Source organism: Catharus ustulatus, chromosome 1 (assembly GCF_009819885.2).
Source record: "Catharus ustulatus isolate bCatUst1 chromosome 1, bCatUst1.pri.v2, whole genome shotgun sequence".
NCBI lineage: Eukaryota > Metazoa > Chordata > Aves > Passeriformes > Turdidae > Catharus > Catharus ustulatus.
This window is the reverse complement of record NC_046221.1, coordinates 107,289,671-107,305,941: the sequence shown is the minus strand read 5'-3', so window position 1 is coordinate 107,305,941 and position 16,271 is coordinate 107,289,671. Positions and strand designations below refer to the sequence as shown.

The 16,271-nt window shown below is 42.3% G+C and overlaps 1 protein-coding gene across 1 annotated transcript; it reads left to right on the top strand.

Annotated features, from left to right (window-relative positions):
• The first annotated feature begins 347 nt into the window (after positions 1-347).
• Positions 348-14,050, top strand: NAPG (NSF attachment protein gamma). Its single transcript, XM_033073600.2, has 12 exons — positions 348-489; positions 2,484-2,551; positions 3,669-3,753; positions 4,364-4,381; positions 4,934-4,964; positions 5,445-5,554; positions 5,692-5,758; positions 6,417-6,487; positions 8,618-8,696; positions 9,193-9,272; positions 9,998-10,127; positions 11,085-14,050. Exons 1-12 carry the CDS (start codon positions 434-436, stop codon positions 11,232-11,234), a joined length of 945 nt encoding a protein of 314 aa, XP_032929491.1. The 5' UTR covers positions 348-433; the 3' UTR covers positions 11,235-14,050.
• Positions 14,051-16,271: the final 2,221 nt, after the last annotated feature.

Here is a 16,271-nt window from a genome sequence, read left to right as displayed (position 1 = left end):
TGAAAACCTTCTGTCGGCCTAGCTCACGACGGGGCTGTGCACGGGAGGTGCCCAGCGCTCGGCACCCCTGGCACGCAGGGGCCGGTCCGCAGCACTCCGGGCACCCGCGGCACGCAGGGACTGGGACCAGCCCGCAGCACTCCGGGCACTCGGGGCACGCAGGCGCTGGGACCAGCCCGCAGCACTCCGGGCACCCGGGGCACGCAGGCGCTGGGACCAGCCCGCAGCACTCCGGGCACTCAGGGCACGCAGGGGCCGGCCCACAGCACTCCGAGCACCCGGGCGCTCCGGCCGCGGCGCAGGCGCGGGGAGCAGGCGGGGCCCGGGCCGCTCCTCCCGCTGCCCCCGGTGCCGGTGATCCCTGCGCCGTTCCGTAGCCGTAGCGCAGGGAGGCGGCGGAGCGCGGCCGAGCCCGGCCCGCCGCGCTGGCGAGATGGCGGCGCAGAAGATTAACGAGGCGCTGGAGCACATCGCGAAAGCGGAGAAATAGTGAGCGGAGGGCAGCGGGGCGAAGCGTGCGGGTTGAGGGCAGCTGCCAGCTCGGCACCCGCGCTGTCCGGGCCGCCCGGCGCTCCTGCCCCATGGAGGCGACGTGTCCCCTCCTGGCTTGGCGGGGGGCTGAGGAGACTCCATGTCCCAGGCGGCGGCACTTCGGGAGAAGGGGAGGGAGGCGGCGGGGCCGCGGGGACGGAGTCGGGGGCTTGGCTGCTCGGGCCCTCCTGTGCCTGAGGGGACGCTCCCTGCGGGGGCTGGGTGCTGTCGAGGGCCTGCTGCCCCGAGCAGGGACTGTAAAGCGGCCCTAAGACTCAGCAGTGGGGGCGGTGCGGCTCAGAGGCCTGGAGCCTGAGCAGTTTCCTTTAGGGCCTTGTGGCCTCTATTGCTCCGACCCTGACGGCAAGGCGAGCGCTGTAGCTTCTGCCCTTCTGCTAAAGTTAGTGGGAGGAAGACAAGTCACACAGTCAATTAGGTTGGAAAAGGTTTCTGAGATGATCGAATCCAACCTGTGACCCAGCACCACTCTGTCAACTAGACCAGGGCATGAGTGCCACATCCAGTCTTTCCTTAACACCTCTGGGTATGGTGACTGTCATCTCCAGTTCCAATATCTAACAACCCTTTCTGTGAAGAATTTCTTCCAAATACTCATCCTAAACCTCCCCTGGCACATTTTAAGGCTATAAAGAAGTAGGAGAAGAATTATGGAGACAGTGTGTGATACGTGTTTGATAAAGGAGCTTGACTTTGCAGAGGTGGTGTGTGTTTATTTCCTGCCCGTGAGAAAAGTGGTTGGTGCTTCTTATGTGGTTTCAAAGACCTGTACTTACATTTCTATTGGAGAGCTTAACATCTATGATAGTCTGCTACTGTGAATTTTAACACTGAATGTAGCCATTTTGCTTGTAAGTCTGAATTGCACAGAGTACAGTATAGATGTAATAGAGCTGACTAATACAAGGATACCATCGTTTTAGTAAGAATAGTGATAGGCCCTCTGGAAATCATGGACCAAATGTATTAATTGGCATAGAGGGAAACCTTGGAAATCGAAAAAACCCAGCATATCTTACTCAAGTTACTTGACCAAAAGTGCTCCCCCAGCTTATCTGGAGAGCTTTTGAAATAAAAGATACTAAGACCTCAAATTGTGTGTAGATTGAGTGCATTGTGTATTTCAGCTCTATGCATTTTTGACTCTGACTGTGATAAAAATACCACAATATAAAAGCTTGTTTTAGAGTCATCTGTGGTCGTCATTCAAGTAAGACAGCAAGATCATCTTGGGATCCATGTACAGTTGTTTTGCCAAGTAAAGATAGTATTGCGTATCATGTGTTGGCCTACAACAAATATGCAAGTAGACTGTAAAGTTATGGTAATATTTTAATTCCTTTTAGAAATGAGGAAGTCAGCATATTTAATTCCAAATTACCTAATGACTTACCTAATTTACTGGTGTTCTTTTCCCTCTATGTATCTGTGCCTGCATGTGGCACTCTTTAGTGTCATGATCTGTTTGTAGACATATAAACGACATAAGAGTCTTTGTGTTCGTAAGTAAATTCTTTTATTTGTGTATGCATTGGAGAGTCTTTGTTAATTCTCAGAAGAAAAAAAAAAATCCCGTAGAGGAATGCTGGAAACTGATGTGTGAAAAAAAATATTGTCAGGTGTCATGGTATAAAAAATCTGGAGATACCATGTTGTAGGAGGAAGTATTTTTCTTCTACTGGCTTCTTACTGCTGAGAAGATGGACTTGGAAAGACTCTCTGAAACAGTAAAAGCGTGTTAGGGTGAGGGTTGTAACTATGGGATATAATGGCAGCGTTTTATGCAATTCTTAACAGTTCTTATGGTAGTGATGCCACCATAGTATTGGCACATAGGTAATTGCTCATTTCCAGGTTTTCTAAAGTTTGAAATGTATCTGAAGTGCCTTGATGGTAAAACATAAAATCTTTACTAATTGTTTCTTGTGTTTTAGCCTGAAAACTGGATTCTTAAAGTGGAAACCAGATTATGACAGTGCAGCTACTGAATATGGGAAGGCAGGTACGTGTGGCTGTAAATGTGGCTGTATATATTTCAAAGTATTCATCAAGCTTAGTCCCTGATAATGTGTAAAATATTTTTATTACGATGTTGCATAAGTAAAACTGTTGTGAAGACTAAATGTAAGATGAAACAACACAAATTCCTCTTGGTAGCATTGTAAAATAAATTTCAGGTTGTACTTGGAGATCTAGAACAGTTTCCAAAACCAATTTTTTTTTCAAGCTTACAACTTCTATTTTTTATATTGCTATATGCGACAAAAATAAAGCTTTCTTTCCTTCTTTCACTTGTCCACCCCCAAATGCTGTGACTTTATCTAAAACAACAGACGTTCAAGCTGATTTTAAAATTTTGCTTTATCATCATCTTATGAAATATGTCCTGTCAAAGACTGTCTCAGTAGGGTGAGATTCTGCCAGGTTGGTTGGTTTTTGTTCAGGCACAGTAATGTCTCATTCCTCCCTTTTCCACTGCCAAGTGACACACTGAATATAAAATCCTTACTAGTTGATTTCTTTTTGTTGTTAAACATTTTCCTGTTTCTCATAGTAGTAATTTGTTGTGGTCTTTTGGTTATTACTCTAGGCATTCCTACTTACTCACCTAAGACCGAATATAAAAATAGGAACTTGGAAGAACAACTGGAGCATTTATAAATTGAAATTTATTTTAACTCTTATTTCATGTTTTATTAGTTAAATGAGATAGAAATACATATTTGTGGCCTGATGAGGTTATGGGTATCTTTTGCTGGTGGCACATTTCTGTCTTTGTATAACTCCTAATGATTAAAATTATATAAATATGTGTTCCTCCATTTCTGTAATTAAAATACAGCATGAATGACTCTCGAAGTCCAGCTAAACACATTGAGAGCTATGTATGATGCTGTGGTGATATGGATGGGGTGTTGATAATAAATGTCTTTAACAGTAACTAAGTAACTAGTGAAGCAAGGAGAACTGTTTGGGATTTTTGGGAAGACATTGGTAAACTGTAACCATGCATTTAAAGAGCCTGTTTGCATCTTTAGGTAGCTAAACTCTCTAGCGGCAGTGGTAAAAAAGAAGACAATGTCAAATTGTAAATAAAATCCTTATTTCCTTTTTTGCAGCTGTTGCTTTTAAGAATGCCAAGCAGTTTGACCAGGCAAGGGAAGCCTGTTTACGGGAAGCTGAGGCACATGAAAACAATAAAGCGTATCTTTTCACTGTTTTAGATTCTTTTTTTCCTAGAAGCTGACTCGTTGCTACTTGCCTTGGAGTAATGGGGGGCTGGTAGCAGGTTATTTATTATATCTGCACCTTTTGTCAATGTAGCAGAATTGCTTTTTAGAAGTCTGTTCCTGTGTTCTCTGAGTGGGAAAACTAAAGAACTGTTGGTCAGAGAGTTAAGGTTGTCCCAAATAACAGCTGACAGGTGCCTGAGATACCTAGGTACTGCTTCAGAAATTCAATTGGTTTTTAATAACCTACTCATGCATAGTATAAACTAAATGAAGCTCTGACGTTATTACAGTACTTGTAGTACTATTTAATAAGCAGGAACATATATTAATTAAATGTGCTTTTTACAAACTTTATGTGTACCTATACATTTGTATGTACCTATGCATTGGTATGTTGCATTTATTCTGTCTTTAGAATTATTTCTTTTTGACAACTTGTCTGCAGTTGTAGTAGGTTCAATTTGCCTTTATGGGGTTCCTTGCTTTGAAATTAGTAGTTGTGTAAGATTTTGTACAATAGTATTTTTCCTGCATTATATTTTTGTGGCTTTTGTCCTTGACTTCAGTCATTTTATGTCCAGTCTCTTTCATGCTGCCAAGTAAGTACAGAAGTGCTGAGTAATCTGAAACAGATTTTTTAACATACAGTACAAACATGAACTGTCATTTTGATGTCAGTGTAGTAAATGTTCTGATTCAAGCCGTTTTGCTGCTTCAAAATTAGTTCAATGGAAGTATGAGCTAGGAAAGTCTGAAAACCTGTAATGGCCACCTGAAGAAATGATGATTTTGGCATTCTTCAGCACCTTTTGAGAGCAAATACTTTTTTTTAGATGGATTTCTCATAATTTTGAAATCCTACGCTGTTGAGCTAATTAAGAAATTTTTAGTTAAAGAGTATTTCAGAGATGACAATAATCCAAATATTGCCTGAGAATCAGGTTAGAATAGATTCTTACTGGGGAGTCTGGTTGAATTTTGTGGAAGATAAAGTTACATGTATGCTGTGTCATTACACAAAACATCCTCAAAGCATTAAATATTAGCAGTGAAGATGTTAGATAGTTAATGTATGTTAACTTTTGTGTCATAACTACAGCTTGTTGTAATATACCATCTCTGACCAAATTGTACATTTTTTTTCTCTGCAGAGCTTATGAGCAAGCTGGCATGATGCTAAAGGTATTCTCATTTAATAGTTTTTGTAATTAGGTTCTGTTTGATAGTGACGAATATGGTGCACTGGACCATTTTACAGATACATATAAGCAAATTGCATATTCAAGTGAAATTTTTTAGTTGACTCATAGTCTCTACCTCTACCTTCAGTAGATTGGGAAAGCAACATTTGTATTTGGGGGGAAAATAGTTTTCCTTTTGTAGAAGGAAAGAAGAGTTCCTCATGTCAGAGGGTAACAGAAGTGTGGTGCTGCTTTTACTCTAAACTACCACAAGTTCCTGACTTACACAAAAATTTAATACTTAAAAGTGAATTTTGTGGGGTTGGTGGTCAACTTTCACTAGCCCTACAATTTAGCCTACTGATTTTAGAAACAAAAATCAGAACCTTAATAAATAAGTTACTGTAATTTGCTTTGACTTGTGTCCTTGCACATAAGCTCCTTTCCTGACAACAGTGTCCCTGTGACTATTACCTTGTAGGAGATGCAGAGGCTCCCTGAAGCAGTTCAGCTGATCGAGAAAGCCAGTATGATGTACCTGGAGAATGGGACACCAGACACAGCAGCCATTGCACTGGAACGGGCTGGAAAGTGAGTCTGACTTATTGGTGGCTAGAATCTGTGCAGGGCATGGGTATGTCTGTGGTGTTCTTTTATGTCTTTTTGATACTTTCGGGTAAAAATATTTTTCTTTCATCTGAAGAGAAAATATTGGTGGTTTATTACAGGTTAATAGAAAATGTGAGTCCAGAGAAGGCTGTGCAGCTCTATCAGCAAGCAGCATCGGTGTTTGAAGTAAGTGGGGGATTTTTGTGGGCGCTTTTGGTTTGTTGTTTTTTTTTTCTTTCAACTATAAAGTAAAAGCCTAAGCCTAGATTCTAAATTGTTTCCTTCATTTTACATGAGTGGCTGAGTAATGGAGCTCAAGGCTTCTCATGCTGTGTAGAGAAGGAGATGACAAAAGTCAGGAGTCAGTTTGCTTTGCCTTTTTCTCAGTTTAGGACTTGACAGGATCTGAATTTTGTAGTTCCAAGTGTTTTGCCTCTTGTTGGGCAGCACAGAAGGTAGAGAATATGTCTGCTTTTGTGTACTGGAACTCAAAATAATTAGAAGACCCTGAAGGCACAGAAGAAAAGATTTTGCTTGGTGCTCCACCCATTCCACAAGTCAGTGATTTGCCTTTTTGCAAGTGGCTTTGATGTACTTCTGTCAGTTGTCATGTGTTTCCAGATTAGTGAATTTGCATTGACATTCCTTTGCTGAGCAAATCCATACAGGAGCTGACTGTGGAAATTGGCAGCACCAATACACTTCATGTTCCCTTGAGTGCGCAAACTGCTGATCTAATAACTAACAGTTATTCTGAGTTACAGGTGATACACTTAGATTAAGGTCTAGTGGTCTTAATTCTGTGCAAATGAAATAAGGATGTCTGAATTCTTTTTCTCTCTAGAATGAAGAACGTTTACGGCAGGCATTAGAAATGTTGGGGAAGGCATCAAGACTTCTGGTCAGAGGACGCAGGTATGCTTTTATCCCTTTTTGTTCTTTTAAGGTAATTGAACCTTAAAATGTGATTTTGATTGTGGTTTTTTGTCTTGGTGTTGTTTGGTTTATGTACTATTCTTATTTGAATAGCTTCAAACTAAGTTCCAGTTTCTGTGGGATATACCATGTTCATCCAGGAACCACCCATTTTGTGTTCTGGGATGGGAGAATGTGAGCTGAAAGTCTTTTGCTCTGTGAAAACACCAGTTTTCCTTAATTGTTAAAATACTCCAGGATTTTTTTTTTGTTTTTTTTTTTCCCAACATTAATATGTAGAAGACTTGAAAGGATATAAAAGAGAGGAATTAGGACTAACCTGAGGAAAGAAATCTGCAGCGGTCTGATTCTGGACTTCTTAAAGAAGAGTGAATCTTGGTGTCTCAGTGAGACAAGTTTAATTGCAAATTGCTTACACCAAACTTGATCTTCAGTTCGTCTTAGACATGCTTCGCTGAAACATTTAGGTCCTTTAAGAGCTGTATTGCTAGTTCATGGATATCAGACTTACTGATAGCTTACAGTAACCTCAGGACATATGGAAAAGTGTTAGTGTATGTAACAAAGCATTTGTCTTGTACAATGTTACAAAAACCAAGGTTTCTCTGCATAAATACCAGAGATGTTCTTACCACGTACACAAAAGGAATTGCTGACTATATATTTACCTACAGTAATTTCACGAATACAAGCCGCACCAATTTGACCAAAATTTTGGTGGAAACCCGGAAGTGCGGCTAATATTCCGGGGCGGCTAATCTATTAACAAAATTCTAAAAGCTGCCAACACGGAAGCGAGAGCCCGCGGCAGCCCCAAGCCAAGCTGGAGCCCGGCCGGCCCCGGCAGAGGTGGGAAAGCCTGGCAGAGGCGGGGCCAGCAGTGTCGGGGGCGGGCGGCAGAGCCTGAGCCAGCAGGGCGGGGGAGCCCGGGAGAACTGGGGCTAGCAGTGCAGGGGAGCATGGCAGAAGCAGGAAGGCCGGCGGGTGGGGCTGCCTGGCAGCGGGGGAAGCCCAGCAGAATCGGGGCCAGCAGCGTGGGGGAGCCCGGCGGTGCGGGGGCCTGCAGTGCCGGCCAGGGCGAGGAAACGCGGCGGCGGTGCAGACGGGAGGGGGCGGCCGGCGAGCGTGGTGGTGGCGGCGGCGGCAGCCCTGCTGGCGGGGCGAGCGAAAGCGCCGCTCGCGAAAGCGCCGCCCGGCGAGCGAAAGCGCCGCCGCTCGCGAAAGCGCCGCCGCTCGCCGCGAAAGCGCCGCCGCTCGCCGCGAACCGCGAGCCGCGAAAGCGCCGCTCGCGAAAGCGCCGCCGCGAGCCGCGAACCGCGAGCCGCGAAAGCGCCGCCGCGAGCCGCGAACCGCGAAAGCGCCGCCGCGAGCCGCGAACCGCGAGCCGCGAAAGCGCCGCCGCGAGCCGCGAAAGCGCCGCCGCGAGCCGCGAACCGCGAGCCGCGAGCCGCGAGCCGCGAGCCGCGAGCCGCGAGCCGCGAAAGCGCCGCGGGGCGGGCGCGGCGCGGGGCGGGCGCGGCGCTCGCGAGGCGCGGCGCGGGGCGAGCGAAAGCGGCAGCGGGGCGGACGGCGAGCCCGGCGGCGGCAGCCCTGCCAGCCGGGCGAGCGAACGCGGCAGCGGGGCGGTGCTGACGGGAGAGGGGGGCCAGCGAGCCCGGCGGCGGCGGCAGCACCACCCGGCCAGCCCCGCCGAGCCGTGGCGCTGAGCTGGGCCACCCGGCCCCGTCGGCAACCATGAGCGGGCCGAGCCTGCCTGGCCCCGCCCCGAGCCAGTAAAGCCCGCTATGCCGCGATCCTGTTACTAATTGGCCAATTTGTGAAAGCTGCGCACGGATTCTCGCGACGAACGAAAGTGCGGCTAATATTCGGGGTGCGGCTTATCTATTGACAAAGACAGCAACATTGCCGAGGCACCGGGGGTGCGGCTTATAATCCGTGCGGCTTGTATTCGTGAAACTACTGTACTCTGTTTTTAGATCTACTGTTGGTTTTTAGTTGTGTTGCTGTTTATTCCAGTAGACTTGCCACCATATTAAACATTTTGTAATTAGCCTTGGGTTCATTGTGTTGTATTCCTGGCACTGATACTCTTGTTTTTTTGGTTTTTAGATTAGATGAGGCTGCACTGTCTCTTCAAAAGGAAAAAAGTATTTATAAGGAAATTGAAAACTACCCCACTTGCTATAAGGTAATTTCTAAGAGACAGCTTCTGATAGTACCTTTAATTTTTTTAAATTTTTGTTGTTACTGACATCTGACAGATGATGGGTGCCTCTTGATAAGGGATAAGTTTCTTGCTAAATGATTAGAGTTTGTCGTAGTGGTGTTTCCCAAACTTTATCTGTGATTTTAGAATTTTTATGATAAGATGCTGTTATCCACAGGAGCTGTCAAAACCAAACAACACATAAAAAATAAAGATGTTATCAAAAAAACGAACTACATAAACTGTTACTTGGGACAACAATCCATTAAAATGTTATAGGAGATAACCTATTTCGTACCAGCTGAGGAGATGGCTCTCTGCTTTTTCACCAGATTGTTCTGACTCACTCGTGTCAGTATTTTAGGATGATAGTGGACTGTAATGACCTTTCTCATAATTCAGTCTACTATTTTTCTCATATTTTATTGTAAATTTCTAAAGCATCATAAGTCTTACGCTTTTTTTTCTTTTTGTTTAGAAAACTATTGCTCAAGTCTTAGTTCATCTTCACAGAAATGATTATGTTGCTGCAGAAAGGTGTGTGAGGGAAAGCTACAGGTGAGTCTACTTCGTGGTCTATAATTTTAAAATGAATGTTTCACTAGTGTGGACCTATCTTGCTTGGCATTGTTCTTTCATACATTTTTAACCTGCACTTCTGTGACTAACTGTACAGTAATAATGTTCCCTGATGTATGGCTATCAGGAGTCTTTTTCACACAAAACAGATTTTAGCTGTAATGGCTACTGTGATTCTTCTTAACAAACCCAAAATACAAAGTCATAAAGAACTAGTTACGTGTGACAGGGGAAATGAGATGGAAATTAAAAGTGCTTGCCATGTTTCAGGAGAAAATTTTGGTGTCAAAATATGGATTAGTGTTTAACCCTGGCAATTTTTCATTTCAGCTTTCATTGGAACTTCAGTAGCAAAATCTCAAAACAATATGTTTTTACTTTAACGGTGTTTTTAGTGAAATGAACATATGTATAAGTTAAATTGTACTACTTTACCTTTAGAAACAATATTTCAAGGTCAGTCTTTAAACATCTTGCTTATATTTTCTAAATCTCCCATTTTATATACGGAAACTCATGACAGAATTTTTCTGTAGGTAAAACGGAGAGTTTATTGACTAATCAGGAAAAGAATACTAAAAATCTAATATTCTTTTGACTAGGATTGTCACTTATTTGCAGTGTGCAAACTAGTATTACTTAAGCTTTAATTTTTATGGATATGATTCATGTACCTAAATAAATCAACTCTTAATTTCCTTCAGTATACCAGGATTTAATGGAAGCGAAGACTGTGCAGCACTGGAGCAACTTTTAGAAGGGTATGATCAGCAAGATCAGGATCAAGTTTCTGAAGTCTGTAATTCTCCGCTCTTCAAATACATGGATAATGATGTAAGTAGGCAGATCCTATGATGGGGGGTTTTTTTCAGGTTAAGAGGGTGGGCTTTTTTTCCTACTAAAGCAGAATAAGAAGAGCACAGTTCATGCATTTATTGTGACTTCCTGTCATGCTACCCTTTGGGTATGAGCTTCCTGCATTATTTTATTTTGCCTGCCAGTGATGGTGCTGCCTACCTTTCAGATGGTGCGAAGGATTAGATAAAAGAACAGCTTGTTAAGGATTTGCTGAACTTGTTTAATGAGTTGACCAAAATTCAGTCCTCTTCTGCTTGCTTCCTTAAAGACAAGAACAGTTTGCTGCTTCTGCTTTTTCTCAGAAATACCATGCAGCAGATAAATGCATAAACATGACCAGAACATGATGCCTACAGGATGGCAACATTGAGTGTTTTTTCCATTGTTCATTCTTAGTGAGGTAATCACTCAGGATAGATTTTGAATTTGGAGCAAGTAGTTATCTCTTTCTCCACCATTTTTTATTTAATTAAATTTGTATATTGTAGGAAGTATAAGATAGAAAGATGTGAAGTAATGGAAACATCCATCCCTGCCAAACCTTATAGCAGTATTGGCTAATTTTACTTTGTTGAATAGTAAAAATTAAGTTACTAGTCTTACTGCACAACACTTACAAGACCGTTTACGTGATCTAATGCTAGATGAAAAACCACATACTGGAGTTATTTATTTTCTACATAAAGCTTGAACCAGAGGAGCTATGTGGCCGATTTATTCAATATTAAGCAGCGTCAATACAGATCTCATGTCCCATTCTCAGAGTATTTGAGGGAGAGAAAAATGAACCAGTGTTATCTTTATTCCATGCTGGAAAAATACACCCTGAGCATCATCACTCTGTTTCTGTACTGAATGTTGCCTGCTTGCTTATTGTGAGCATCAGTCAATTCTATGATAGTACAGAAACTAAACTTGCCTTGTTATTTTCAGTATGCCAAGCTTGGTCTTACCTTGGTGGTCCCAGGAGGTGGAATCAAGAAGAAGTCACCAAACGCTGCCCAAGACAAAGCCAGAGGACCAGCTGCAGTGGGCTCTCATGCTGATGAGGAAGAGGATGAATATTCTGGTGGACTATGCTAGCTACAGACTAGGTTGTCATCAATATCTGACTGACCTGTGATGCTGAGCATATCCAAAGGTACCAGATTTACCAGAGCTTCATTGTAATTGTGATATGGGAATCCTGATATTAACTTGGCAGCTTCTGGGTGCAATGCAGGAGAAAAAGCATGATTGTACCTATCATTTTGAAACATCTTTGGACTTCATCTCTTACCTGGGAAGGGCTTTCTTAGGGCCCTGCCTTCAGCTGACGGGAAAAAATTGAGAAGAGTTTTACTAAAAGCACAGTTTAAAAGAAACCAAAACCTCAGAAGCACTGGAGGGAGAGTGGTACAAAATTTTAAATGCTGGATTTCAACAGCTGGTACTTTTGGTCCCAGTAAGATGTTTGCAGTAGTTTTTGGAGTTAAATGTATGATCATTCATCTGGCTATTTATCTCCTGTTTAAGACCATTTGAGGCAGACTGTGCCAGGCAGGAGTTTTACTTGTGTAAGCACTAGGGGGAGCATTCAGTTTGTTTTCAACATATTTTTACTCCACTGGGAGTATTATTTTAATACCTTCTTTTTTACAGTATCCACATGAGTGTGAAAAACACTAAGTCAACTAGGTTGAAGTTATCTTGCAAGCTTAAAAATACACTGCCTTTCCTCATAAGAAATTTATTGACCTGAACTACTTGGAAGTAAGTATGTCCATAGTGTTTCTAATATGCACCTTGGAAAAGGAAGGAGTGAACAACCATTCTTAGCAGTGTTTTTGAAGTGTGCCATAACCAAAAAAGAAACTGAAGTTAGCAGGTAATGTGCACTAAATATAAACTTCTGAAGACAAATGTTTAACAAAAACTCAGGTGGAATGTTTCAGTGATATGTTTGAGTTCATGAGCGTCCTAGGTGTTCATTTGCTAATCAGTATGCTAGTCTATGAAGACATTTGATTCTTTCATATTTTCAAAACATTGAACAGATATCTCATATATGTGACTTTTTCAAACTATCGTAGAATCCAAGGTAACCAAATTTTAGTGCATCCTATTTCTATTTGGTTTCAAGTCATCATGTATTTTGCAAGCTTCTTTAGTGTCCTAAATTTGTTTCACCGTTTTGTGCTTAAAAGTTGTCAAGTCTAGAAGTTGTACCTGTGACTTGTTTCTTCAGCAGGACCTAAGCGAGGTCTGAGCTAGGGTGACATCACTTGGAATCCAGCAGGGATTTGTATGTGATGCCCAAAGCTCTGTAAACGAGAGACCAAGAGCACAGTCTAAAGTGTTGGGATAGTTTCTGCCACATTAAGGAATTGGATGTCATCAAAAATATCAAGCATATGTCTGACAAAATTGTGTCAGGTGTAATTATGATGTGGGTTCAAATTTTAGAGGGCTAATGCTCACTTCCCCTGGGGTGAATAGCACTCAGTAACATTGAGATAGGAGCACAAACTGCAGCATATATTTGCTGTCTCATTAGAAAGTCATGTTATTCAATTTAATGGGTATTCAAAAACCAGTTTTGTGTCTGTCTTGTGTAATAATAACCATGAGTTTTAAAGCTCTTTAAGATGCACCTGTAGTTCTTCACTATCTGATGGGTAATTTCCCTTTGTTATCAATGATGTATATAAAAGTTTTGACTCTGCAATTTTAGGAAGTGAGAGTGCTTGCAGGTATACATGAAAGATGGTTTTGAAGATTTCCTAGAATTCGAGAACTCTTCTAGAATTTTCACTGTTGGAGGAACTCACTTCACTTTAACTGAAGTTTAACTTCTACCTTCTGGATTTAAATCAAGTTGAACATAACACTTACTATGGTGAGTCTTTATCACAGGTAGAAAAAATGCACACATAGAAACTCAGGGAACACTAAGGAATTTTCTTCAAGCATTTCCTGCTCCTTCTAGTTCTGAAATCAGTTTTGTTGTATGAACCCAAGGAGTCTGCATTTTGTGTGTGTGAACAATTGTACGTATCTGAAATGATGAGGTGCGTAAGAAAACTGGGAACTTCGTGTGCTTCTGTGGAAGAATTTTCAGATTTATTTAAACTGTGCTTGTAACACTAGCAGGCCCTTAAAATAAAAATTAAAATGATTTGTTACATTTTTAAAGCATATTTTCCATATGAAAAAAAAAAAAAAGCAAAACTGTCTTCCCCCGTCCCTCAAGTTGTTCTGTGCCAAGTGTGGAAAATCTGGGACAAAAGTGGCTGGTACTAAACATGTTAAGCTGCCATTGAATTGACATTTCTGATTCTTAGTAGTAGAATCTTAATCTTTAATTGCAATGTTGCTGCAAAGACCAAATCTGCAGAAGTGGAAGCATCTGAAAATAAGATGGTCTATTTTATATAACTTATTCTCCTATTTTAGATAGTGAAAGTGTGTTAGGAATGTTAACTGCCTTTTAGTAAATGTTTAACTATAGAGAAAACTGTCTGTATATTATGTGTTAGTGTTTGTTTCTATCTTTCAGAGCAATTTGCACACTTATGTAAATACCATTTAAGTGATCTAAAATGGAAAATACAGCATTTACAGCAAGAGAGTTTCCAAAACCAGTGTTGACTGTAATAAAAAAATAAAGTTAAATTCTGCATGGGGACTGAGCAATGGCCGATGCAATGTATATGTAAAATCAGAAGATTTCTAAATTATCTGTAACTTAATACTCAGATGATCAAGTGCAGTGTGAAACCTGTGCTTTACTTGTTCTTTTCCCAAATCTGTGGTGTAATAGAGTACAAAATGTGTTTGTTACAGCTCTGCAGATGCTGCCTCTTGAGAAGAGGCTGTGTGTTTCACCAACATGAAAAATAAAACTTGAAATTAGTGCATATGTGGTAGCTTTCTCTGTTGTTGATCACATCCTTCTGAGGTCCACTATTTGAAAATTAATGTTGATTATATTTAATTTGTCACTAGGTTAGATTTTGAAAGTTTTTTGTCATGAGAGTACAAGATTGTCATTATTCAAGTTAAAATCAATGGGAAGTTTGAAAAGCAACTAAATTTCACACAACTTAAGGATGTGAATTCTGGAACTTTTTGGAGACTTCATAATTGTAGAAAAATCACCTTTTCTACTATTTTAAACTGAAACTTTCTGGAATATTTGAAGGTCAAAGAATCTAGCACTGAAGTTCTACCACTGTAGCAGGAATTGTTCCTTTGATGCTGCAAATATGCAGCTGTATAAAGTTATAAGAACTAAGCTGCTCTTAGGGAAAAAAAAAAGCCATGTCATCTAGATTTATAATAAGTAGTGAACTTTTTTGGATGCAGGAAATGGAAAAAAGAAGTGACCCCAACCTCTCTGACTAGTAGTGGTAATAAAATTGGAGGAAGTAGATGTAACTTTAGAGAGTAGAAGGGAACCCCTTGGGATCTGCGGTTTGAGCCTGAACAGGGACGTGAATCTCTGAGTTAATGGTCTGTAGAGGCCAGCATGCCCAGGAGCTGGGTTCATCTCTTCCTCTGCCTCAGGACCTGTTGGAGAGGATGTGCAGTGTTGTGTCTCTGACCACCTTCCACAAGGCTGGTGGGTCTTTGTTTCCGAACCGCTGCTGCTGCCCTTCAGCAGTGATTTCCAGAGTGTCCATCAGCCTGGAATGGGAGCGGAGCGGCAGCTGCAAGGCTGCACGTACATTTTGAGAACATGTGGCTGCTGTGATTCATCTGCTGAGCCCTGTGGGAATAGTGGTGAGGAGCATGGCTGGACTCTGCAGTGCACGCTGCCAGCGTCTTCACTGGTGTGTGACCAGTTTGGACTGCACCACAGAAACGTTCCAGTCCCAGAGTGACAGAAGCAGGCCTCAGCATGTGCACTGTGAAATGGGCTGCCTGCAGTTGTCTTGCTTGTTTTTGATTTGTATTTACATGCCTTCATTTTGTGCTGTTTCTGAGCTCTGCGTAACCTAGCGTGGATCTGTTATCCCAAGAGTGTTGTTCCCTGTTAGCGCTAGATGGTGCCGCAGAGCTGGCACGGGCCTTTCCTCTGCTCTGTGTCCAGAACAACGTCTGCTTTTAAATATGCTCAGCTGGAGTGTTGGTTTGGTTAGAATATCCACACGGGGACCTGCCCTTGCTGCTGCTTCTTGTGGCTTGAAACACCTGCCCAAAGTCATAGAAGTCAACTTACAAAGACAGCTTAGGTGGTTGTGCTTTCACTTTTCTGAATATGGGCCTGGGAAATTGGGTGATTAAGAGCCAGGTTAAGGATAGTGGGTGGGTAGGCAAATAAAACAGTAGCCAGTGTGCACTATAACCTGTTAAAAGACATTTTCAATTCCAGGGCTGGCTGATTCTGCTATAACTGGCAGTCTTAGTGCAGCCACAAAATTTTATGAAATGCCTCATGCGCAGACATCAACAAGTATAGGGGGCAGGGAAATTAACAAAATGGAAGGAGTGAGAAACTGGTCATCAGGCAATGCTGATGGATGGAATGGAGAGCTCCTGCTGTAATTTGTTGAAAGGAGTTTACTTAAAAAAATATGCTACTTCCTGATTCATCCACAGAGGCAGGGAGGGAAGGAGGACCAGCATGACTGCTCTCTCCATGCTGGGGAGAGATTCTGCTGCTGTGTGTCATGTGAGGCAGTCTGAACACAAGACACATTACATCCTTTGCCTGTCACTAACTGACTGGAATTCAGGAATGAAAGGTAAAACTTTATAGCTGCAGACAGGGACTTCTTTGTGTGTGTAGCTGACAACTTTCTAGCTGATGCTTGCTGTGCTACACTGCTCAACAAATGTCCCAGAGTAATTGTGTTGGTAATAATAGAGCAGAGAATTCATGAAATGTAAAGACCTGTGGTGCTCCATGTGTTTTATGGGTGCCAACTATTTTATTTAATTGGCCACCATCCAGTAATTTTTTGGCTCCTCATTTGTGTCAATGTATGATTTTCCAGGCTGAATAACTGGAGGAAGAATGAGGATCCTCTCAGCTGCACTGGAGCCTGGAGCACAGGTTGGGTGTGTAAGGAGTGAGTGGTTAAAGCTGTGTGGACTTGGGGGAGTAAGGCAGCTGTGTAGCAACACCGACTGAGC